Raw genomic sequence first — 26,911 nt, forward strand, 5'->3', positions numbered from 1 at the left:
AAATCTTTAAAGGTCAACAGAAAGCCATGAAAAAAGCTTTAAAGAAAAATAAGATAGATTAAACTAGCTCAGAATATAAAAACAGACAGTAAAGGTTTCTACAAATACATAAAACGAAAAAGAATGGCTATGGTAAATATTGATCCTTTAGAGAGTGAGAAGGGGGATTTAATAATGGGAAATGAGATCGAGGCATCGAACAGGTATTTTGTGTCAGTCTTCACAGTGGAAGACACAAATAACATGCCAAAGATTGATGACAAGAAGCAGGTGAGGACCTAGAAATGATCTCTAAAGTAGTAGGGTTGGGAAAGCTAATGGGCTAAAGGTAAATAAGTCTCCTGGCCCTGATGGAATGCATCCCAGGGTACTAAAAGAGATGGCGGGGGAAATGGTAAATGCACTCGTGGCAATTTACTAAAATTCGCTGGACTCTGGGGCAGTTCCAGCAGATTGGAAAACAGCAAATGTGATGCTATTGTTTAAAAAAGGAGGTAGACAAAAGCGGGTAACAACAGGCCGGTCAGCTTAACCTCTGTAGGGGGGAAAATGCTTGAATCTATCATCAAGGAAGAAATAGCGAGACATCTGGATAGAAATTGTCCCATTGGGAAGTCGCAGCATGGGTTCATGAAGGGAAGGTCATGTTTGACTAATTTACTGGAATTTTTTGAGGACATTACGAGCACAATGGACAACGAGGAACCTGTGGATGTGATGTATCTGGATTTTCAGAAGGCATTCGACAAGGTGCCACACACTGCTGCATAAGATAAGATAAAGGTGCACAGTGTTACGGGTAATGTATTAGCATGGATAGAGGATTGGTTAACTAACAGAAAGCAAAGAGTGCGGGTAAATGGGTGTTTTTCTGGTTGGCGATCAGTGACTAGTGGTGTGCCTCAGGGATCAGTGTTGGGACCACAATTGTTTACGATTTACATAGATGATTTGGAGCTGGGGACCAAGTGTAGTGTGTCAAAATTCACAGATGACACTAAGATGAGTGGCAGAGCAAAGTGTGCAGAGGATGCTGAAAGTCTGCAAAGGGATATAGATAGTTTAAGTGAGTGGCAAGGGCCTGGCAAATGGAGTACAATGTTGGTAAATGTGAGGTCATCCATTTTGGTAGGAACAACAGTAAAATGGACTATTATTTAAATGGTAAAAAATTGCAGCATGCTGCTGTGCAGAGGGGCCTGGGTGTCCTTGTACATGAATCACAAAAAGTTGGTTTGCAAGTTCAGCAGGTAATTAAGAAGGCAAATGGAATTTTGTCCTTCATTGCTAGAGGGATGGAGTTTAAAAACAGGGAGGTTATGTTGCAGCTGTATTAGGTGTGGCCTCACCAGCACCTTGAGTACTGTGCACAGTTTTGGTCTCCTTACTTGAGAAAGGATATGCTGGCATTGGAGGGGGTGCAGAGGAGATTCACTAGGTTGATTCCAGTGTTGAGAGGGTTGGTTTATGAGGCGGGACTGAGTAGCCTGGGACTATACTTATTGGAACTTAGACGAATGAGGGGGGATCTTATAGAAACATATAAAATTATGAAGGTAATAGATAATAGATTGTTTTCACTGGCAGGTGAAACCAGAACGAGGGGGTATAGCCTCAAAATAAGGGGGACCAGACTTAGGACTGATTTGAGGGGGAACTTCTTCACCCAAACGGTTGTGAATCTGTGGAATTCCCTGCCCAGTGAAGCAGTTGAGACTACCTCGTTGAATGTTTTTAAGGCAAAGATAGATAGATTTTTGAACAGTAAAGGAATTAAGGGTTATGGTGAGTGGGCAGGAAAGTGGAGCTGAGTCCATGAAAACCCCTATGACTGTGTGGCCAAATTCCCCTCCAACTCGATTTTCAAGTTTGCTGATGATACCACTGCAGTGGGTCGGATCTCAAACAATGACAAGACTGAGTACAGGAATGAGATAGAGAATCTTGTGAACTGGTGCAACGACAATAATCTCTCCTTCAATGTCAACAAAAGGAAGGAGATTGTCATCGACTTCAGGAAGGGTAGTGGAGAACATACCCCTGTCTACATCAATGGGGACGAAGTAGGAATGGTTGAAAGATTCAAGTTTTTAGATGTCCAGATCACCATCAACCTGTCCTGGTCCCCCCATGCTGACTAAAGAAAGAAAACCAACGCCTCTACTTTCTCAGAATACTAAGGAAATTTGGCATGTCAGCTACAACTTTCACCAACTTTACAGATGCACCATAGAAAACATTCTTTCTGGTTGTATCACAGCTTGGTATGGCTCCTGCTGTGCCCAAGACATAATTAAGGACCCCACGCACCCGGACATACTCTCTTCCACCTTCTTCCGTTGGGAAAAAGATACAAAAGTCTGAGGTCACATACCAACCGTCTCAAGAACAGCTTCTTCCTTGCTGCCATCAGACTTTTGGATGGACCTATCTCGCATTAAGTTGATCTTTCTCTACACCCTAGCTATGACTGTAACACTACATCCTGCACTCTCTCGTTTCCTTCTCTATGAACAGTATGCTTTGTCTGTAATAGCGTGCAAGAAACAATACCTTAGACTGTATACTAATACAGGTGACAATAATAAATCAAATCAAAGATCAACCATAATCTTATTGAATGGTGGAGCAGGCTCAATCAGATAGATGGTCTACGCCTGCTCCTAGTTCTTATGTAGCAGAGTTTCTCATGAGTTTAAATTCATGGTAGACGCATAACCAGAGCAATGGAATAGTCATTTCTAGAGTTGACAGAGATATGGACGAGGATTTCACTGGCAGATAGGCTGAAATGAGAGTGGGTTTGGGCAATGTTGTAAGCAGTCTTTGTGACAGAGATGTGGAGTTTGAAACTCAGCACAATCTAAGACACTGGCTAAAGAGATCTGTCAAACCACTGAAAAAGTAGTGAGTTTGCGCCAGGGGCTGAAATCAATGCCTTCAATTTTCCAAACATGAACTGGAAGAAATTAGATTAATTTATATCGAAGGCTAGATGCTGGATAGTCTGGCGACACAGATCCATGTGACATTGAGAGAGCTATTGGGAGGTATGGTTAGTGTTGTTAATTCTACACGGAAGTTGACTCTTTGTGTTTGGACGAAGTTGTCAAAGGACAGTAAGCAGATGAGGAAGAGGAGAGAACCTAATAGAGAGGCAGTCCAATGGAGCTTGAAGTGGAAATTAGACTAACAATTTGGAGAACAAACTTTCTTTACTGCTAGTATAATTGACCTTGCTGTGGGATCCAGTCAGTTTTCTGCTCCATTTTCTTTCTTGTTCTTTCCCACCATCACTTGCTCAAATTCCATTTCTAACTTTTCCCTGGCTTGATGAAAAGTCATCGACCTGAAACATTAACTTTTGTTTCTCTCTCCATTGATGCTGCCTGACCTGCTGAGTATTTCCAGCATTTTCGGTTTATATTTCAGATTTCCAACATCCGCACTATTTTGCTTTTGAACAAAACTGTATCATTGGGTCAAAACTGGGTTTCAATTTCAAAATGGAGGTTTAAGAATGCTTTCACATTGTCCTGTGCTTTGTTCTGTGATTTTAACAAAACCAAAAGTGAACAGTGCCCACCTGCATATGCATTGGCTTCATTCAGCAGCTCTGTACATGTGTGAACATCTGCAAATGCTCGAATTCCGAGACAGTTGGTTGGATGTAACTGGGATTGTAGAAAATCACAACAAGCAGTTCGTACATCCATTAGCTGTAACAGACTGGCTGCGGGCAAAAGCACCTAAAAGGCAAAGATGAAAAGCAAATGAGATTCAAACTCCAGCTATTGGATATCGTGTAGCCCCCTGTCTGGAAAACGGTCTCAATTCCAACGGATTAACATGACGTCAACTACACAAATAAACCTATCCTATCACATTTAACTGAGGAGGCCACAAGAGACAAGCTGTGCTTTAATCCCATCGTAGTGGAAACACAAACCACCACAAACAGCTAAATCTCATTTTATAATACTCAGCAATAAAAGATGTTTAAAACAGGCAAATCTCCCATGAGAAAGAAAAGAAAACCACAATTCTGAAAATGTTTCATTTATTCAGATTAATTTACACTCTACGTTCACAATTTATATATCAAGAATGTTACAAATTTGAGCAAATTTCATTAAAAACTCAACATTCCAAACATGTGCCACCGGTGGCACGGTAGCACAGTGGTTAGCACAGCTGCCTCACAGCTCCAGGGACCTGGGTTCGATTCCCAACTTGGGTCACCGTCTGTGTGGATTTTGCACATTCTCCCCGTGTCTGCGTGGGTTTCCTCCAGGTGCTCCGGTTTCCTCCCACAGTCCAAAGATGTGCGGGTTAGGTTGGTTGGCCATGCTAAATTGCCCTTAAGTGTCCTGGGATGCGTAGGTTGGAGGGATTAGCGGGGTAAATACGTGGGGTTACAGGGATAGGGCCTGGGAGGGGTTGTTGTCGGTGCAGACTCGATGGGCCGAAACGCCTCCTTCTGCACAGTAGGGATTCTATGAACATCATTCTGACCTTTCTACAACACAATCTCATCAATATAATTAAACATCTTGCTTTACAGAGATAACATGCAAGCACTGAGGCCAATTTAACTCGTATAATTTCCTTTGCACATTTCTATCAAAACACCTCCGATGGATGGCAGAAGGGAAAGAAAACAGTGAATTAAAGTTCCTGCTTTGTCAATGGGATTTAATCTTTGACTCTGGAAAAATAAAATGGAAAATTTGGGATTTTTTAAAAAAACATCAACTATACATTTCATAGGATCTTTCAGATTCCAACTGCTGAACCTATAAACATGGTTTTTCAAAGTAATGCCGCAAGCTCGACCCTCAATAATCAGAAATAGTTGAGCTTTCTTTCTGGTATAAAAATATTAAACAAGTTAAACCAATTCTCTAAGCACATGAGATCACCACAGCAGTCATCCATGTAATCAGCCCCAAAAATGCAAGATGCCTGAAGCGCTATACTACCCCACATGCAACATTAGTAATCTGCCATACAAAACTGGAATTTACAGCCAGTTGCTAGTAAAACCTGCTTACACTAGACATTTTTCTAATCATTTCCATTATTGTTATTCACTTAGTTTTCATTTTACAACATAATATTCACCCAGGGAAACACTGGTGTGTTGCAAGGTGATAAATGCAAGGTGATAAATGCAGGGCTTCACTAGCGAGGCTGTGTCACTGATTCCCAGTTAAAAGGTACAGATGGCAATAAATCAAGATCTGTACTGTCTTGGTTCATGAGAACTTCAATGTTTAAAAATATTTCAACAAGATAAAGCAAATTTAGGATAACTTCTAGCTGAGGGAAGCTTGCTCTGCTTGTGCATAGTTGATGTTCCAAATAAAATCCAAAATTTTCCATTTTATTTTTCCAGAGTCAAAGGTCAAATCCCATTGACAAAGCAGGAACTTTAATTCACTGTTTCCTTTCCTTTCTGCCATCCATCGGAGGCGTTTTAATAGAAATGTGCAAAGGAAATTATCTGAAATGTGTTTGTAGATATGGCAACTTTAAAAGGGAATGTCCGACCTCAGTCTTTGCAGGTGAGATATTACAAACAATTTTTCTCATTCTTTTGTGGGGCGTGAACGTCACTGGCAAAGCTGACATTTATTGCTGATTCCGAACAGCCCTCAAGAAGGTGTTGGCGAGCTGCCTTTTGGAACTGCTCAGTCCATCCGGTGTCGTTACGGTGGTGTTAGGAAGAGAGTTCCAGGATTTTGATCCAGTGACGGTGAAGAAGCAGTGATGTAGTTCCAGGTCAGGTGGCTGGGAGGGGAACGTGCAGGTGGTGTTGCTCTCGTGCACCTGTTGCCCTGTCCTTCTAGGTGTAAAAGTCATGGGGTTGAAAAGTGCTGTCGAAGGAGCCTTGGCTAGATAGTATGCATTATTGCCACTGTGCATCCGTGATGGAGGGAGCAAATATTTAAGATGGTGAATGGGGTGCTTTGTCCTGGATTGTGTTGGGCTTCTCAAATATTGTTGGAATTGCACTTATCCAGGCAAGTGGAATGTATTCCATCACATCCCTAACTTGTGCCTCGTCGGTGGTGGACAGGCTTTGGGGAGTCAGGAGGGGAGTTAATTGCCATAGAATTCCCAACCTCTGATTTGCTCTTGTAGCCACAGAATGTGTATGACTGGTCAATGGTAAACTGTTCAGAGTGTTGATGGTGGGAGTTTCAGCCAAAACAATGTCATTGGATGTCAAGGGGAGGCGGTTGCATTCACTCTTGTTGGAGATGGTCATTGCCTGGCACTTGTGGGGTACAAATGTTACTAGCTACTTGTCAGCCCAAGTCTGAATGTTGCCCAAGTCTCGCTGCAATTGGACACAAACAGCTTCAGCATTTGAGCTGCAAATGGTACTGAACATTGAGCAATCGGCAGTGAACATCCTCACTTCTGATCTTATGATGGAGGGAAGATCACTGACAAGCAGCTTAGTAGTGGTGAAACTCCAGAGTGATGTCCTGGGTCTGTGGTGATTGGCCTCCAATATCCACAAACAACTTTCTTTGTGCTCGGTGCAACTCTAATCAGTGGAGAGTTTTCTCTCCCATTTCCGTTGATTTTAATTTTGCTAGAGCACCTTAATGCCGTGTTCAGTCAAATACTGCCTTGATGCCAAAGGCAATCACTTTCACACCTTTGGAATTCAGATCTTTGGCCATGTTTGTACTAAGGCTGTAATGAAGTGAGGAACAAAAAGGCCCTGGCAGACTCAAACTGAGCACCAGTGAGCAGGTTGTTGCTGCTTAAGTGCTGCTTGATAGAACTGTCGCTGATACCCAAGGTATCAAGAGTAGACTGATGGGGCGGTAATTGGCCAGGTTGGATTTGTTTTGCTTTTTGTGGACAAGACACACCTGTGCAGTTTTCCACATCGTCAGGTAGATAAGTGTTGTGGCTGTATGGCAACAGCTTAACTAGAGCTTGGCAAGTTCTGAAGCACAAGTCTTCAATACCATTGCTAGGATGTTGTTACGGCCCATAACCACTGCTGTATCCAGTACCGTTAGCCTTTAACTAGTTAAAGATTGGCATCTGTGATATTCGGGACCTCAGGAGGAAGCAGAGATGAATCACCCAACCAGTACTTCTGACTGAAAATAGTTGCAATGTTCAGCCTTGTTTTTATCACTCGTAAGGGCTTCCCCATCACGGAGGATAGGGATAATTGTGAAGCCTCCTCCTCCTCATTGTTCAAATGTCCATCAACATTCACAACTGGATGTGACAGGACAGCAGAGTTTAGATCTGATCCATTAGTTGAGGGATCATTTAGTGTCTGCTGCTTGCGGCTTCCACTGTTTGGCATGCAAGCCCATGTTTTAGCTTCACCAGGTTGACACATTTTTAGATATGCCTGGTGCTGCTCCTGGCATGCCCTCTTCATTGAGCCAAGGTTGATCCCCTGACTGATGGTAATGGTAGAGTGAGAGATTTGTCAGGTCGTGAGGTTACAAATTGTGATTGAATATAATTCTGCACTGGCCCACACCTGATAGATGCATAGTTTTGAGTTGTTAGATAGTTTCTGAATCTATCCCGTTTAATATGATGGTTGTACAGAGTACATTCTGTGATCTTGCTATTCTGTGTTTCTTCCAAGTGATATCCAATGTGGAGGAGTACTAATCCATTAGCTGAGGGAGGGCAGTAGGTGACAATCAACAGGAGATTCTCTTGTCCACATTTGACCTGGTATCATTAGACTTTATAGGGTCTTCAATTAATGTTGAAAATTCCCAAGAAAACTCTTTTCCAACTCTATTCCACCGCACTGCTGACTCTACCGGGTCTGCCAGTGGTGATAAATGAATGGGGGGATCAGTGAGAGTGACTGCCTTTGACATCAAGACAGCGTTGGACCAAGTGTGGCATCAAGATACCCTAGCAAAATTCAAATCAGCTGGAATCAGCGGAAACCTCCCCAGTGGTTGGAGTCACATGTAACACAAAGGAAAATGGCCGTGACTAGTGAAGTCCAATCATCTCAGTCCCAGGATATTGCTGCAGAAGCTCCACATGGTAGTGTCCTCGGCCTAACCAACTTCAGCTGCTTTATCCATAACGTCAGAAGTGAGGATGATTGCACAATGTTCAGTACCATTTGCAACTCTCAGACACTGAAGCAGTCCATGCAGCAAATGCAGCAACTAAATGCATCAAAACCTGGACAACATTCAGTCTGGGCTCAGTGGCTGGACACATTCATGCCACACAACTACCAGGCAATGACCATTTCCAACAAGAGAGAATCTAACCATCACCCCATGGCATTCAATGACATTTCCCTCTCTGAATCCCCCATTATCCACATCCTGCAGGTTACCATTGACCAGAAACTGAACTGGACCATCCACATAAATACTGTGGCTACACAAACAAGTCAAAGACTAGGAATTGTGTGGCGAGTAACTCACCTTACTCCACAAGGCCTGTCCACCATTGACAAAGCACAAGTCAAAAGTGTAATGGAATACCATCCATTTCCCTGAATTGGACTGACACTCGAAGCTCAACACCATCCAAGTCAGAGCAAGCAGCTTGATTGGCTCCCCATTCACCACTTTAAACATTCCCTCCACTACCAGTGCACTGTGTATGATCTACAAAACACACAACTGCTACTCACTAAGGCATTCTCGACAGTATCTCCCAAACCTGCAACCTCTATCAGCTAGAAGGACAAGGGTAGGAGATAAATGGAAACACCAGTGCTGGTAAGCTCTCCTCCAATTCACGCATCAACGCCTCTATGTCCAAGCTGTGACTGTAACACTATATTCTGCACCTTCTCCTTTCCTTCTCCCCTATGTATTCTATGAACGGTATGCTTTGTCTGTGTAGCGCACAAGAAACAATACTTTTCACAGTATCCCAATACATGCGACAATAATAAATCAAATCAAAATCACCACTCTAGCTTGGGAAATATATCGCCAATCCTGAGTCGAACTCCCTCGCGAACAGCACTGTGGATGTACTGATTCTCCTGCCAGCGGAAAAGGTTTCTTTTATTTTAATCTATCAAATCCCTTCACAATTTTGAACATCTCCACTTAATTTGTCTCTAACCTTCTCTGCCCTGAAGAACAGTCCCTGCTTCTCTAATCTCTTCATGTAACTCAAGATGGCCCATTACAACCTTTTCAAAGACAATTAGGAATAAGCTAATAAATGCTGCCCTTGCCAGCAATACTCACATTCTATGAATAAATTTTGAAAAACTGTTGCTTGATAGTACAGAGATTGAATATTGCTGAAACAAAGGACATGTTGCCGAAGATTTTCATCTTGCATTCATCAGGACAAACACAAAAATGCTAAATTTCAAGCGATCACGACAATTTATACTTCAGGAGAAAAGGGAGTTGATTGGTTGGCAATTTGACTCTGATCAGAGCACGTGTTTCAGGACTAAACTAGACAGACGTTTCCTTCTCATAGACCGGAAATGTGGTCGGCTTGTTCAAGAATTTCTCTTTTTTTTTAGAGCCTGTTTTCCACACAGCAGATTTAAAGACCCCATTCAACACAATGGAAACCGTGGATTTTGTGCACACGCGCAGAATCAAACCAGTCCAAGTGCATCTGTGTATTATAAAAGGAGGCAATATTGGCCTCACATAGTCAACAGCACTGTGTCAATGAAAAGGTTAATGTGATCAAATCAACTGATAAAATTAAAGGATATTTAAATTAACTACTACGGTGATTTTTTAAAAAAACAGTCTTTAGGTAAAACTGCATCACTTGCACATGTACCACCACTGTGAAAATAAAGCACCCAGCTAATCGTCCAGTGAGTAATTTCCGATAACCTATTACAAAAATACTTCTTGGTCTATTTTTTGACTAAATGAATCATTCCCAGCACCAGTAATGGTGTTCGGCTCATTTCTTCAAGGCGTGTTATAGTAGCCCCAGTACTGCAGTAATTGGAGGGTTTCTCTTCAGTGTGGCATGCTCTTTTGTAATCTTCTATTATAGTACAAAGCAGGCCTGGGACATGTACCTGACAAGTTTGTTCTTAATTATTTTTAAGTTCATGAAATTAATTCTGTTTCAGGCACCTAGGATCAACATCAACTAGGTATAATGTGGATTCAGGAAAAGTAAAGTTCACTCTTGTTCTGTTCTGTCCAAGTAGTGTGGCCTCTCAGAGTGAAATGTCAAATTAAAAGAACTGTACTTCTTTGTGCCAATATTCTACCTCTCACATCTCCAAAAAGTAGGGCCTTTATCCTGCAGTTAGGTTTCCATAAAAGCAAATTACTGCAGATGCTGGAATCTGAAACCAAAAGAGAAAATGCTGGAAAATCTCAGCAGGTCTGGCAGCATCCGTAAGGAGAGAAAAGAGCTGACGTAAAAAGTCCAAACATCAGCTCTTTTCTCTCCTTACAGACGCTGCCAGACCTGCTGAGATTTTCCAGCATTTTCTCTTTTGGAGTTAGGTTTCCATGGTGTCCTCTGGCACCTCATCCAGATAATCATTATGTATGTACGTGCTTAGATGCAAGTTTCAGCAGGCTTTTTAAACGCAAAGGCAATTACAGTGAAGTTTAGTCTTGTCCTTACCCAATAAGAACATACATGCTGCTAGCAGAGCCCAACGAATAGCTTTCACAAGCAGATAATTCACTCCACCATCCAGCTCAGAAGCGTTGAAGTTGATTCTGACACCCTAACCACCACACTGGTTGTAAGGTCGGCGAACTCAGCACATAACAGAGATTCAACCATACAACTTTCTAGATCTATATGGTTTAGGAAGTCCCTGGATGAACTCACCACACCGTCAGAGAAACTAGTATAATCTTTTTTCCACAAATTCTATTATTTCCCCTGAAAGATTCATCACTCCAGTTGGAAAAATGTTATAATTAATTCACAATACATGTCACTAATAGCAGCACAATCATTATTTTTTTCTGACTGATAACATTAACAAAGCCGTGAAGGACACTGGTCGTTCCTGGGAAACAAAACAGGAAAAGTAAAGTTCACTCTTGTTCTGTCCATGCAGTGCACCCCCAGGATGTGGATAGTGGGGGATTCAGAGAGGGAAATGTTATTGAATGCCATGGGGCGATGGTTAGATTCTCTCTTTGTTGGAAATGGTCATTGCCTGGTAGTTGTGTGGCATGAATGTTTCCTGCCACTGAGCCCAAGACTGAATGTTGTCCAGGTCTTGATGCATTCAGTTGCTGCATTTGCTGTATGGACTGCTTTAGTATCTGAGGGTTGCAAATGGTGAGAGTAAAATCTTAACATGAGTTTGAGTTATATAAATGAAGGTATCCCTGGGGGTTGCGTTTAATGACATAGTGGCACAGGATATCCCCCAGCAGGCTACTCATTTCCTTTAAAGATATTAGAGGAAGTGCCTTGCCCAAAAGTCCAGCTGTACAGGGAAAAACAAACTTGGGATTTGTTCACAGCCTGACGCTTTGAATCACACTTTCAGACTCCGACAGTCTCTGTGCTGTGTGGAGTATGAGCAAATCTCAAACCAGCTAGTATTTACCCTCGCACTTGTCATTCACCTATAGCCTGTCATGTTTGCTCATTTCCTGCAAAACAACCCAACAGGAAGTTTACTGTGCTGCTCATGACGGAGAATATATTTCTGTAAGCAATTATTTTTGCAAAGTCAGAATCATTGATATTAGGTACTATAATTAATCATTCTACAAGGAAAATGGCACAAATGGTGCATGTCATTTTCAATGCGATTATTTCATGTATGAATTATCCAATTACATTTTTATGACAGTAATATAGTTCAAAATAAATTAAACAACGTCTGTGCCAAAAACACCACGGCCTAAAAATTGTTAACAATTTTTGGCAAGAATCACGTGTAATCTGGTCCGAGAGCGGAATTTGGGGCAAAGCTAGTTTCCGCATGGGTTACCGCCCTATCCTGGACAAATTTGTTAATTCTGATAGGAATCTAAGTATTTCTTTCAAAGAACAAAGAAAAGTACAGCACAGGAACAGGCCCTTCAGCCCTCCAAACCTGTGCCGATCATGATGCCCTAACTAAGCTAAAGAAAAAGCCTTCTGCCCTGGCTCGATCCGTATCCCTCTATTCCCTCCCTATTCATGTACCCATCCAGACAACTCTTAAACTTTCCCTCTCTGAATCCCCCACTATCCACATCCTGGGGGTGCACTGCATGGACAGAACAAGAGTGAACTTTACTTTTCCTGTTTTGTTTCCCAGGAACGACCAGTGTCCTTCACGGCTTTGTTAATGTCATCAGTCAGAAAAAAATAATTGTGCTGCTATTACTGACATGTATTGTGAATTAATTATAACACTTTTCCAACTGGAGTGATAAATTTTTCAGGGGAAATAATAGAATTTGGGAAAAAAAGATTATAATAGTTTCTCTGACAGTGCGGTGAGTTCATCCAGGGACTTGCTAAACCATATAGATCTAGAAAGTTGTATGGTTGAATCTCTGCTATGTGCTGAGTTAGCTAATGTGCCTGCTTCCACCACCTCCTCTGGCAGCACATTCCAGGCACCCACCACTCTCTGATGGAAAAACTTCCCCCACACATAGAACATAGAAAGCCACAGCACAAACAGGCCCTTCGGCCCACAAGTTGCGCCGATCACATCCCCACCTCTAGGCCTATCTATAGCCCTCAATCCCATTAAATCCCATGTACTCATCCAGAAGTCTCTTAAAAGACCCCAACGAGTTTGCCTCCACCACCACCGACGTCAGCCGATTCCACTCACCCACCACCCTCTGAGTGAAAAACTTACCCCTGACATCTCCTCTGTACCTACCCCCCAGCACCTTAAACCTGTGTCCTCTCGTAGCAACCATTTCAGCCCTTGGAAATAGCCTCTGAGAGTCTACCCTATCCAGACCTCTCAACATCTTGTAAACCTCTATCAGGTCACCTCTCATCCTTCGTCTCTCCAGGGAGAAGAGACCAAGCTCCCTCAACCTATCCTCATAAGGCATGCCCCCCAATCCAGGCAACATCCTTGTAAATCTCCTCTGCACCCTTTCAATGGCTTCAACATCTTTCCTGTAATGAGGTGACCAGAACTGCGCGCAGTACTCCAAGTGGGGTCTAATCAGGGTCCTATAAAGCTGCAGCATTATCTCCCGACTCCTAAAAGACGACTCCCGACATCTCCCTTAAACTTTCCCCCTCTCACCTTGAAACTGTGCCCCTTGTAACTGGCACTTCCCCCCTTGGACTATGCACCCTGTCTATTTCTCTCATAATTTTGTAGACCTCCATCTTTACAGTGAAACCAATCCTAGTTTATTCAACCTCTCCTCATAGCCAATACCCGAGAAAAGGCAACATCCTGGTGAATCGTCTTTGCACTCTCTCCAAAGCTTCCGCATCCTTCCAGTAGTGTGCTGACCATAAATGCGCGCAATACTCCAAATGCGCCCTAACCAAGCTTTTATATAGCTGCAACATGATTTCCCAACTCTTGTACTCAATGCCCCGGCTGATGAAGGGTCATCTAAACTCGAAACATTGGCTCTATTGGGGCGGCATGGTGGCACATTGGTTAGCACTGCTGCCTCACAGCTCCAGGGACCTGGGTTCGATTCCCGGCTTGGGTCACTGCCTGTGTGGAGTTTGCATGTTCTCCCCATGTCTGCGTGGGTTTCCTCCGGGTGCTCCGGTTTCCTCCCACACTCTAAAGATGTGCGGGTTAGATTGATTGGCTATGCTAAATTGCCCCTTAGTGTCCCGGGATGTGTAGGTTAGAGGGATTAGCAGAGCAAATATGTGGGGTGACGGGGATAGGGCCTGGGTGGGATTGTTGCCGGTGCAGACTCGATGGGCCGAACGGCCTTCTTTTACATTGTAGGGTTTCTATGACTTCTATTCTCTCCCCACAGATGCTGTCAGACCTGCTGAGATTTTCCAGCATTTTCTGATTGCTATGTTGTTGGCCCCAGCAAAAGTCTGGCCAGTGCCGATGATCAGGAGTATCTGTTATTTAATACAAGTGCAATATTAAGTAAATTAGTTTAGTGTAGGAGCAGTTTTTTAATTAGATCTGATTGCTAATTTATCAAAACAATTTGGCGACATCATGCTAAGATATTTTTTAAACATTTTCACTCTTAGCAGTTGATGCTCAAATTCTACCATGAAATTCTTCATAAAATGTGACCAGTGTTGGATAATTGTGCACATGGTGCTGCATTGCTAACTCTACAAAACTGCATGGTTGTGGCCCAAATACAATACCAGATTTAGTAAAATGTGAAGAGATAACCAGCAGTCTGCAGATGTTACTCTGCTGTACGCCACATAATCCCCGACTGGCCTCTGTCCAGTTTCAACAACTGTTACTCAATGATTTACTGCTGAACTCTGCAATCTGGCCCAATGTCACTGCTTTGAGAGAAATAAAATGCCATACATAACACTTTTTTTCTTTAAGTACAGGTGCTCATGGACTGGCACCCATATGAGCTCACTCAGCCTCAAAAGGAACAACTTCGTTGACTGTGAGGCAACAATCAGTGAACAGCAGAGTGCTACCTTTCAAAATGTTTTGAGTTTGTGAATTTTCCATTCAATGATGTGCTACTGAATGGGACGTTTCCTTCTAGGTTTTCAATATCACCATCAATCAGTCCCCATTAGCGCTCTACCTGACTGAATACACGAATAATGTGCTCCAATTCCAAACTCAGAAGAATATCCCCACTACACTGATTTTATTTTTCTCTATCTTGGTCTGGGTGCCCGCGATCAACAGAAACTGGCTCAAAATTACCTTTATTCTATATTTAATCCTGATAGCCAACAAACACAAGAGGACTTTCACTTGATTTGCACGTGCCTAATATCTTTCGTAGGTGGGTTCCTCTCACATTAAAGTAGCGAGCTTCCAAATTGACAGCCAGCGCAATTCTGAGGTAAATCAGGGACTGAAGATCATGACTGAAAAAATTTCACAACTGATAACTCATCCCCCTTTGCCTTTATATTTTGCCCAAAATATGATGAAATAACATTGATTTTCACCCCGATTGAATCCTCCATTCCCATTGTTGCAACAAGCAAATATGAAGCTAAAGTGCATCGGAAAGCCTCACACAATGCCTTTATTACTACCAGATAGGATTATTCCAATATGCTCCTGACTGGCCTCTCACCTTTCAGCCTCCATTATTCTGACTCACACCAAGTCCAGTTCACCATCACCCTTGGTGCTCACTGACCTACGTTGCTCCCAGTCTGACAACACCTTCGATTTAAAATTCTCAAGAGGTCAAACCCCTCTCTGTCTTCTTCCATTCCCAATCTCTGTACCCCAGGGATCTCAGTACTTCTCCAATTCTCACTTCCTTTGCATCCCTCAATTCCATCTTTCCACCAATGATAGTGATGTCTTCAGCAGGCCAGGCATTACATTCTGGAATTCCACTCCTAAACCTCTCCTCTTTGCTTTCTTTAAGATGTTCCTTAAAATCTATCTCACTTCTCCTAATATATCATTATGTGACTTGGTATCAAACTTTGTCCGGTAATAGATCTGTGAACTGCCTCTGATCGTTATACAATGTTAACGGCATCAAGAGGGTTTTGAAGTTTATTAGTGTCACAAGTAGGCTTACATTAACACCGCACTGAAGTTACTGTGAAAATCCCCTAGTCTCCACACTCCAGCACCTGTTCGGGTACACTGAGAGAGAATTTAGCATGGCCAATGCACTTAACCAGCATGTCTTTCAGACTGGGGAGGAAACTGCAGCACCTGGAGGAAACACACACAGACACAGGGAGAGCTTGCAAACTCTACACAGACAGTGATCCAGGCCGGGAATCGAACCCAGGTCCCTGGCGCTGTGAGACAGCAGTGCTAACCACCGTGCCACCCCATCAGGAGATTAAAACATATTTCGAATAAAAAAAGGGAGAGAGGGATATGGGGAACATGTGGGGAGATGGATTTGAGACCAGGGAGCAATCAGCCATGATCTGATTGAGTGGCGGAGCAGGCTCGATGGGCTGAATTTGCCGACTTCAGCTCCTAATTCCTATGTTCCTATATAAATGCAAGTTGTTGTTGTTGTCATACACACAGACACCACTAAGGGACCCAAACCACCTGTACTCAGTCTCCCAACCGTTGGTGTAACCTGTCTGAACTAATCTGGTGTAACCTGTCAGATATTAATGGGGATAAAAAATTATAAAATCAATAAATGTTTGAAGCTAGAGAGAGTCTTTGTCACATGTAGTCTTCAAGGATTTAGAGTATGAAATTGTAATTCAGCACCAAATGAAGATTTTTTTCCTGTAATTTCAATGCCTGAGGCACTATCTTATAGAATTATGCCCTCTTGCTCTAATGATACATTCCTTTAGTAAGCTTTGCACTCAATTTTGAATGAAGTATCACATCCGCTTTATTCCATACTTATGCACTGCACAATACTATAAACACTAAAAATCTGCAAGCCTGTGATCCTGTTAATTATGTTGAAATCATAACTGTTCAGAACCTCTGTCACCCAGCTGATTCTCTGTGTTTATGAGGAAGGTCCCTCTTTCACAGGCTGATGATGGGTGTTCACATTGGGGTACATTCTGCATGTCCACCTGTCCTAATGTGCCAAATAATTCAGCAACTGCCACGATGTCTATGGAGAGCATCTTCTATAAAGTACACAAGTAGGGGTCCCATCTTTGAGAAATGGACATATTTTAAATCTTTCTTTTTAAGAGGCCCATTCTAGGATCGTATCTTGTATGTAAGTTGGGCAAAGCACCTGCAGATGATCCTGATTCCAAGCAGCCCATCTCACTCCCATATTCCCATTATTGCTCTCCTGATAAGTCCATCTGCGCAGTACACTGCATCCCTACACAACATAGAACCAGGCTCTTCATTGCCCAATAAGGATGATTCTTCACTCTCTTCTGACCCAGAAACGAATGCACAAAAAGGGTTCAAAAAAACTGGGGAAGATTAAGGAGGCAAAAAAATATGCAACTTTTTTTTTAAATCCCTATAATTTTCCTTCTGGGTTTGCTTTCAGCAGTACCCTGAGATTATTCTTTTCATTCCTGGAGACTCCAGGATAACCTGGAGGGTTGGCAATCCTGTACGCACCCTTTAGGTGAAGTCTACAAGTGTGCTATGGCTGGCAAATATCCCTTTTCTCAATAGGCTTACCAGCCCCCATCAACAGAAAGGCTGGGATAGAAGGAACTCTCACATTAGCATTTCTTGCCCCTGTCCTGGTTGTTTCTGAAGCCAATTGCTTTGGAAAGAGTAAATGGATGCTTCATCATCTTCTCAATGCAAGACAATCCAGTCTAATTTGACACACTCATACTGGATTGCAATAGGAACATGCTGGAATGGCTGAAAGGTTTTGCCCCAAAATTCTTTTGCTCGGCAGACAGTGCATGTCATTTTTATTTCAGCAATTATTCACACAATGCATTAAACTGATTTTCAAACTCTGTTTTCATCCATTACCTCTGAAATAATGGAGTTAATAATGGAATTATGTAAAATGATTAGAAAAGAGTCCACAAATCAAGAGCTCCACAAGATTAATAGTCAGTGGCTCCAAAATACATACCTCCGGCAGCCATACACCTCACTCAATTCCCATGTTAGTTCAGTGCTCAAGATCAATGTTTTAAGTTTATATGTTTAACGGCTGCTTTGAACTGTTTCTGAGTAATGCTTAGGTGTACTTTACCTGCACATTCTCTTCGGTGACTTCTACTTCAGCAGTGTATATATAATCTATTAGTTTACTTAGTGTATGTCCATCAATGTCCTTTATCTCAACTTTCTTTGCTTTGCTTTCAGCCATGTCTCCTGCAAAACAAAGAGAAAATAAAATATTAATTGAAGAGGCAATATAGTTTGTTGCAAACAAAACACATGAACAACTCATGTTCAAAAGATCAGATGAGTACAGTGTAATTTATGCTGAATTGTGAGTAAGACAACTAAATCCATCAAGACTTCCACAGATACATATGCAAGTCCATCTTCAAGTCAACTGTGTCTTCATTTTATCTATAATGGCATTGGATATATAGCACAGAAACAGACCATTTGGTTCAACCTACACATTCCAATGTTTCTGCTCCACCTGACATGCTTCCTCGTCCGACTCAATAAGCATAACGCTCTTTTCATAGAATCCCTACAGTGCAGAAGGTGGCTATTCAGCCCATCGAGCCTGCATCGACCACAATCCCACAGGCCCTATCCCCATAACCCCACATAATTACATTTAGTCACCCTGACATTAAGGGCAATTTAGCTGGCCAATTAACCTAATCCGCACATCTTTGGGCTGTGGGAGAAAACCTGAGCACCCGGAGGAAACTCACACAGACACGGGGTGAATGTGCGAACTCCACAAAGACAGTCACCCGAGGCCGGAATTGAACCCGGGTCCCTGGTGCTGAGAGGCAGCAGTGCTAACCACTGTGCTGCCTCTTCTTACTTGTACGTTCACCTAGCCACCCCTTAAATGGATCTATACTATTTGCCTCAATCACTCCCTGTGGCTACAACTGCTTACCTTCTCATCACTTGGAGTAAAAAAAACTTATCTTCTTAACTCCATGTGTAATTTCTTGTTGATAATCTCATACTTATGGCCTCTAGTTCTTGACAAGTGGAAAACACAATGTTTACTCCACCAAAATGTTTCATAAGTTTAGACCTCTGATAGAGAGAAGAATGATCCAGCCCATCATTCCTGATTAATAACCTCTCATTTCTGGCATCATCCTGTAAGTCTCTGATACATCCTCACCAGTACCGCCATGTCATTGTAATAACATGGCAATCAGAATTGCACACAGTACTCCACGTGTGATCTAATCAAGGTTTGATACAAATTTAACATCTCTGCTTTTCAATTCTATCCCTCCAGAAATAAACCCTAGTCACTGCCCTAGTGTTTGCCTTTTCGGTTTGCATCACCCATGCCCTGAAGCGTATCACCTTGAAGAAAGTCAGATGCGGTGGATTTCCAAGAGTCCAGTGAAGTAACAGGTGAAAGAGAAATGGGGTCAGATCTTCCAATCAGCAGTGGTGCTCCACGGATTGCTACTGACTGTGGAGATTACTGCCTGTTTACATTTTTGTGTACTTCCAGCTCGGACTTCCGATCCTGGCCAGAAGGAAACCGTGATACATTGATTGAAGAGGAGAGGAGAGGAGCAACACAAAGGTCATGCTGGTGGGTGGCTGACTGAGAGTGACTGAGGGGATGACTGGGTGAGTGTGGTGGGATTGACGAAGGGGATTCAGGAGATAGGCAGTCAGATTGGGAGGTCGGTTAGTTGGGTCGGGATGTGGGGGTGAGGGATTGGGTTGAATTGTTAATCACCGAGTCACACCAGAGATTAAAGACTCTTACAATTCTAGCCTAAGTATCCAGGCAAGTAACACTAGCCCAAGTCTCTGACACTGAGATCAGTGCAAGAATCATTCGCAGAGTGTCCTGGACAGCACAAATCAGCCCATCAAAAGTTTAAACTTCCCAGGCAATTACAGTGTGCGTGTGCATGTCAGGATTTCCTCAGAATCCTGACTCACTGAAAGTGGCAACGCAGGTAGATAAGGTAGTCAAGAAGGCATACAGCATGTTTGCCTTCATCGGTCGGGGCATTGAGTATAAAAATTGGCAGGTCATGCTGCAGCTGTACAGAACCTTAGTTAGGCCTCATTTAGAGTATTGTGTACAATTCTGGTCGCCACACTACCAAAGGATGTGGATGCTTTGGAGAGGGTGCAGAAGAGGTTTACCAGGATGTTGCCTGGTCTGGAGGGTATTAGCTACAAGGAGAGGTTAGATAAACTCGGTTTGTTCTCAATGGAACGACGGAGGTTGAAGGGTGACCTGATAGAGGTTTACAAGATTATGAGTGGCAGGAACAGAGTGGATAGTCAGATGCTCTTTCCTAGGGTAGAAGAGTCAAGTACTGGGGGGCATAGGTTTAAGGTGCATGGGGAAAAGTTTAGAGGAGATGTGCGAGGCAAGTTTTTTTACACAAAGGATGGTGAATGTCTGGAACATGTTGCCCAGGGAGGTGGTGGGAGCAGGTACGATAGTGGCATTTAAGGGGCAACTAGATGAATACATGAATAGGATGGGAATGGAAGGATATGGATTCCGTAAGTGCACACGGTTTTAGTTTAGGCAGACATCGTGATTGGCACATGCTTGGAGGGCTGAAGGGCCTGTTCCTGTGCTGTACTTTTCCTTGCTCTTTGTTCTTTGCACCAACAGCTCAGGTTCAGTGCATCATTGCTCCCAATACTAGAGGATCTGACCCATAATGTTTTAGCGAAGTGGCAGGATAAGCTACTGACAGAGGCATGGCCTCTGCTGTCAGTCAGGCAAAATAAAAGGCTCAATTTCAAGCCACATGAGGATACACCACAGGCACACAGCTAATCTATCCAAACCTTCTGTCCACTACAGATAAATTTATCTATTGCTACCCGGTTAGAACATTCTCAAGTCAGAAATTACAATAGCTTCAACATATAAAATAATCCACATTAAAAATGCCTTGAAATAGTTTAATCCTCCTCGTGTCCTCATGCATATTTGTGTGTAAGCCTGGACAACAAAGGTCAACAGGCATTAAATCTAAGCCCAATGTCATCCATTGACACATTAGCCAGCAGGAGCCAAGGAATTATCAGGCAACATTGGGAACCCTGGCTGTTTTTAACACCTTCCGAGTCCAGAAATACATAACCGTTAATACCTCTCTGTCACTCTGGACTCTGGGATCAACTAAAGCACTGCATCACAATCTTCATAACACCCTGGTCTACAGTATGTGACTTGCATCAGAAAGGAAAAGCCAGAACAGGCGACCCAGTTAAAGGCCTTAGGCCACAGTTGCTCTCAGGCCAATCTCAATGAGCACCCATGTGGCGCGGTAAACCAGGCTCAGCTGAGACTGAAGACTGTGTGTGGGAAAATTACAGGGGTAGTCTTATCTCCTAGACTCTGTCAGGATATTGACTTGATGCGGCACTGCAGTGACTTGGTGAACCCCCTAAAACTTCAAGCGGCTAATCGAATGACTATTACAATCCATACCCAAAGACTGGAAAACCTTGAATTGAGACTGTAAAAGTGTGTAGTGCATTACTACTAAAATTGCATTAACTAATCCGTGTACAACTTACTAGCTTGAAACACGAAAACGAAATGTGCTGTATAAAACACCACATATACATGCACATTTTGTATGAACAGTTAGGTCAGTAGCAAATCTTACCAATTGTTCTGAGATTCAAAGCCACCTTCTAACTCCAGCGCTAGAAATCAGTCCTGGCATTAGCAATGACCTAACATTCTATTGGCAGCAGTACTGATACGATTCTTGACAGAATCCTAATCGGATCATAATAAACGTGTATCAATTTAGAGACTCTGCAGGGTAAAAAGTTGTAGTCTGGTTGGAAGTGGAAAGGTCATGTTGTTTTCACTCGCTCTGCAGCAAGTTCGAGGAGAAAGGCAGTGTGTTGGTAGACAAAGAAAAATTATTTTATTTATTAGCGTCAAGGATAACAAGGAGAACAAAAAAGCAGCATCCTGAATATAAATCCATTACAATTAAGTTTTTTCTGCACTATCACCATCTAGATTTTAATTACAGGATGCTCACAGGTTTCTGCATCAATGCTATTATTGAAGTCTAAAATTTATTTTCAGTTCATGAGAAAAGCATTTGCTGTTCAATTTTCACATTTATTTTTGTTCAGTTATCGCTGCCACATGTCATCACCCCAGCTTATTTTCAGCAACAGAATGCAACTCAATTATTATAAACACAGAACGGGTTTAGCAAGAAATGGAATAGTAGAATCAAGATATTTGGAAGTTTCAGCTTTAACTATGATCATTTAATTATTCATTCATTCAGAAACACGACACAGTTAAATCTGCCAGATTTCTGAATTTACTGCTCTCAATGTGGAAATTAGTATTTAGTACCTTGGGTATATTTTCATTTAAAATAACTCGAGGGAAAAGCAATCCTTTGTTAGATCAGAATTCTATCTAATGACAGTGAGTTGATAGTAGCTAGATTCATTGGAGTAAAAATAAGTGGTTGGCATATTGGAATTCAGATCAGTCGGAAGCAATTGGCAGATCTGTCCTTTCAACTATAGAGTATAATCTTGCACTCTGTGTCGTCCCCAAACTGGTTGCACATTTTTCATGGTCATTTGGACTTCAGCCATGAGTACATCAGTGGAAAAGGTTCAATGCAGGGCCACGAGAATAATCCCTAGTTTAAAACAACAGGCTGAGAGCTAGATCTTTTGATAAAAGAAAAACATAAGGCTCTAGATAACTTAAGCAATTCAAATCTCTGAAAGGACTAGACTGGCCGTGTGGACAGACTGTTTGAACTAGATAGGTTAGCAAAAATCAGGAATCATCAGGGCTCGGGAAAGGGGATGCAGGCAGTGCTAAACACCAGGGGCTCGCGGGGCTTGTTGTGGGGGGAGGTGGGTTCATCGAAGCTGCTGCCAGAGCTGCAAACCTGGTAGATGCATTTTTTAAGGCCAGTCTGTCAGGTTACAATTTTTGAAACATCCAGTCAGGTCTATTTCACTGTATTTGCTGCACTGCTGGTTCCAATCTTCGGACAGATTGGTGGGTCCCATTTTTTCAAATTTGAAAAGCCTGCCAGAAATCCACAAAGCTGCCCGAAAGTCAGCAGCTGCTAGGAGTGTTTCTTCAGAAGGAACTCTTCAAAATGCAGCTAATGAAAATACAACAGAACTTACTCCAACTTAGAAATCAAAGAAAGGGTTTAATAAAGAAATATCATTACTCCAAACTTGGGGCCTCGCTCTGGGCCACACCAAGCTCCCCACAATTCTACATAGTTCCTTATTTATAGTGAATCAGCTGGTCAGCTGACTATTACATCACTCTGTAATTGGTTTACTGGGTCAGTTGACCCTTACATCTTGTTCCTATTGGTCACATTACATCCAATGCAAAGTTGTCACTGGTTACATTCAAACAAGGAGAGTGATTTTTTTTTTAAAGTCAAATTCCTGTAATTTTAGGACTAATGGGAGGCAGCCTATGTGTGTGTGTGTGTTTTATCTGTAGTAAAAAGCTCTATATAAATGCAAGTCTTTATTTACTGAACATTAGGGGCCATGATATTTAGTTGCTTTGTGCCTTGGACAGACTCGAATGAAGCAGGTAATGTGTTTCTGTCTAGCTTTGTGTATTTTGGCATGTATAAGAATAAAGCAATTCTGATACACAATTCAGAAATAAAAACAGAAAGCGCTTAAAACTCCCATCCCAAGTCAGGTAGCAACTGTGGAGAGACAAAGGTTGGGTTAGCATGTCCGGGCAATGACCTTTCATCAAAGTCCAAGAAAAAAAGACAGCACTCTGACAATGCAGCACTCCCACAGAACTGCACAGGAGTGTCAACCTAGATTATAGATCATATTCCATTTTAGATTCATTTCAACTAAGTACCACTTAGTGTGACAATCAATGCTGCATGCAAATCTTCAAATAAATATTGTAAAGAGCAAACCAAAGGAAAAAGAGTACATTCATTCTGCTTATTTTGACAAATGAATCTTCACCATTGAATCCTATGCGCAGAAATTGAGAAATCTCCCATGCTATTGCCATTCCAAGCTGACACAGAGAAGAATGACACTCGGGCAAGGTAAAGAAGGTCATCAGTGCTTTTGAAACAATATCCCAGTGGAATTCTTTCTACCTTTTCTACAGGAAGAAAAAAATAAATAAATATGGGGCCGCTGCTTCTCAGTTCAGCCAGCAGATTCAGAGATGGATCAACACATATTTACTTTCCCTTCCTGTAAAGAAGTTCCAAACCTTCAATCAGCACCTCCCTTAGAAGCTTGGCTAGATCAGACATTCACCAGTGGAGAACAACTTGTGTGACTTTGTGCTTCTTCCATTTTCATTACTTACACTCTAAGTCATTGACTCCTTGCTGTTTATGGTTTCACCGATGCCAATGCCCTCCAGAACATTTCCATTAGTGTGCAATATTCATATAAAGTTTATTTATTAGTCACAAATAGGCTTATATTCACATGCCAATGAAGTTACTGTGAAAACCCCTAGTTGCCATACTCTGCGTCTGTTCGAGTACATTGAGGGAGAATTTAGCATGGCCAATTTCACCTAACCTGGAAACCAGAGCACCCAGAAGAATTCCACACAGACAAAGGGAGAATGTGCAAACTCTACAGAGACGATGACCCAAGCTGGGAATCAAACCTGGGTCCCTGGCACTGTGAGGCAGCAGTGCTAACCACTGTGCCACCATGCCGCCCTGTTTCTGTCCAATGTTCGCTGTCATATCCGTCGAGTGTTTGATGGGAGGCAGCATTGCAGGTGGACACATCTTGTCTTCATCTATCCATGTAACTGGACATTGATCAGAAGCAGGAACCCCATTGATCCTCCCCTCCTGAAACACATATGCTATGTGCAATTGCAGCCCCTCACCCAGTGTAATGCAGGGTATGCTGCATTTGGTTCATCACAGAATTCCAGCATCAGTTCTAGAGTATTATTTCACTTTCATTAATTAACAAGCAAGCGCAATCAGCTCCACTCCAAGGTTGTGATAAACCAATACCCCCAGAGAGAAAGTGTAATGACTACGAGGAGCTAAGCACCTGCCTGTCTTTGTGGCCAAAACAGGTCCTAGAATATTTTAGTAAAACCTCGACAAAAATGACAAGGCATTTAACAATTTCATTAAAAGACAAATAAGTACCTGTAAACATGGCACAGAAATAAGGGCTGCAGGCTGCCAGGACAATACGATGTGCTTCAATTTCCACATCCTCAGCAACAATGGTCACATCACACAGAGTGCTTTTACTGCAAGTTGACCAAATAATCCGTTAGAATTCATGTTTTTAGAACAGATTACAATGGAAACAGAGCATTTGGGATTAAGATTAAAAGTTTAGCGTCCAAGATATAATCAGGGTTAGAAACAAGCAGAGAAACAGTCAAGCAGCAGAGGGGGGGGGAGGGACAGAAGAAACTTCTTCAGGGAAGGAAAGAAAAGCAGCAAAAATTCTTCTATTCCTAATTTTTAAGAGGAAGATTCCCAGCACTCTATTTATTTTGCATTGTTAAAGACAGAAGAAACCAAGACACAAGTTGGGGAGGGTGTAAGGTTCAACACTGCAAGCAGATTGCAACTCCACCTTTATTTTAGGTTTACTGCATGATGTGATAATTCAATAAATAACAAGATATCCTTCTCCATCAATGAATCAGAAGAACTCCTCACAAGCTTTTACCTGTATTACTATATGCAGACCAAGCTCTTATTATTTCTGAACTACCATATATAATCTCCTTTTCCCCTCCAACGGTTCTTGAACAGGCTTTCGCCACCCAGTCCCATGCTCACCCTTTGCAAAATCCCAGTTCAAATCCCTTCAATCTGGCTTCTGTATCTCTGTAACACAGGCCTCCTTATCAGACCTACCGTGGAATAATTTTGCGTCTGCAACCATAGCATGTTATTCTTGATTTTCCTCCTTTATCAAATATTCCATCCTGCTGTACTATGGTTCACATGCAGAGCCATCCTTAGTTGGTTACACATCTACTCATCCAAAAAGAGTTAGTTTCTCCTCAAACCCCAAATGGTTTTCTTGAGAACTCAAGGCCTTAATCTTGACCCTCAAAACTTATCTTTTCAATCACGTTTTTGATCGGCTACCCGAAATAGTTTACATTGCAGCATTATTTCATCTGTCTTGTGACAGTAACTATGTTAAAAGATGCTGATCAATGTTTGTGTTGGTAATGGTGACAGCAAACTATTGGCACAGGGATGACAGCAATCCTATATATTTGTGCATCTTTTTGCATAAGACTAGACAAATCTGTTTTATTATTGTTTAAAGGGCAAGCAGCCTAACTGCAGAAGGGAACATTTCCCAATTCCACTACTGTTAAAATAGAGTATTTACAAAAGAAATGCCATTTTGAGTAAAGCATTTGTACATCAAGTCACAGGTTGTTGTATTTCTACAACTGACCTTCCTCCCTGCACCGTATCTCACACTTGCCCATCATCAATCATGCGTCTTCATGTACAGAATTTATTCTATGCATTCTTCCATTTGGTGCTGTTCCTAATATAGTTGAGCAATATATATTGCCTTATATCTGGGGCAATAAACAGTGAGCATTGCTTCTTTTTGTGTAATTCTAATGTATATAAAAATGTGAAATAGCTGTTTTGTATTGACACATCCGTGGACCACACAGTACAGCGGTTCACAAGAAATGAAGAATGGCAGAGATTGAATGAGAATCAGGTTTGTTGATGGATTCCATTTCTTAAGTGGTTGATGTCTGGTGAAAAATTCAGCTGGGCTTTAATTGATCAACTGTGCGTACCACTAATGCCACCATTGTGTATTTGCAAATCTATAATAGACAACTGATCATTTTCCTTACTAAGATCAGTTCAGTACTCTGCCACTGTCAGGACTGACTAGTTTGAAGATGGGGATCACCATGTTAGCAATCTCAACAACTGGCATTTGAATATAGAAAAATGTTGCACATCGCAGAAGTATAATCAAAACAAAATCACCAAGGCAAAGGAGGTATTAGGAGTGATGACCAAAAGCTTGGTGGGTTTCTCAGGTTCAGACCTGCATCATTGCACCCATTTTGGCACTCAATGGGTTGCAGTGGATGGAAGGGAAACAAACAAGATGAAAGGGCAAAAGTTGCATTCAGAATTCTGACCCAAGCCCCCACTATGCTGTTGTCCATGTTTCTGCAAGTTA

General features: G+C 42.1%; 1 protein-coding gene across 6 annotated transcripts in view; it reads right to left on the reverse strand.

Moving 5' to 3' along the window:
- The window catches only part of LOC144505104 (kelch-like protein 3), a 121,591-nt gene that overhangs the window by 60,158 nt on the left and 34,522 nt on the right, over nucleotides 1-26,911 (reverse strand). For all 6 annotated transcript variants that reach the window (XM_078230935.1, XM_078230934.1, XM_078230932.1 and 3 more), the window contains exons 3-5: nucleotides 24,862-24,968; nucleotides 17,766-17,887; nucleotides 3,587-3,749 (exon numbers count right to left, since the gene is read on the reverse strand). In XM_078230935.1, the coding sequence (XP_078087061.1) occupies nucleotides 3,587-3,749; nucleotides 17,766-17,887; nucleotides 24,862-24,968 (392 nt within the window). The remainder of the gene's footprint in view (nucleotides 1-3,586; nucleotides 3,750-17,765; nucleotides 17,888-24,861; nucleotides 24,969-26,911) is intronic.

Source organism: Mustelus asterias, chromosome 16, assembly GCF_964213995.1.
Source record: "Mustelus asterias chromosome 16, sMusAst1.hap1.1, whole genome shotgun sequence".
NCBI lineage: Eukaryota > Metazoa > Chordata > Chondrichthyes > Carcharhiniformes > Triakidae > Mustelus > Mustelus asterias.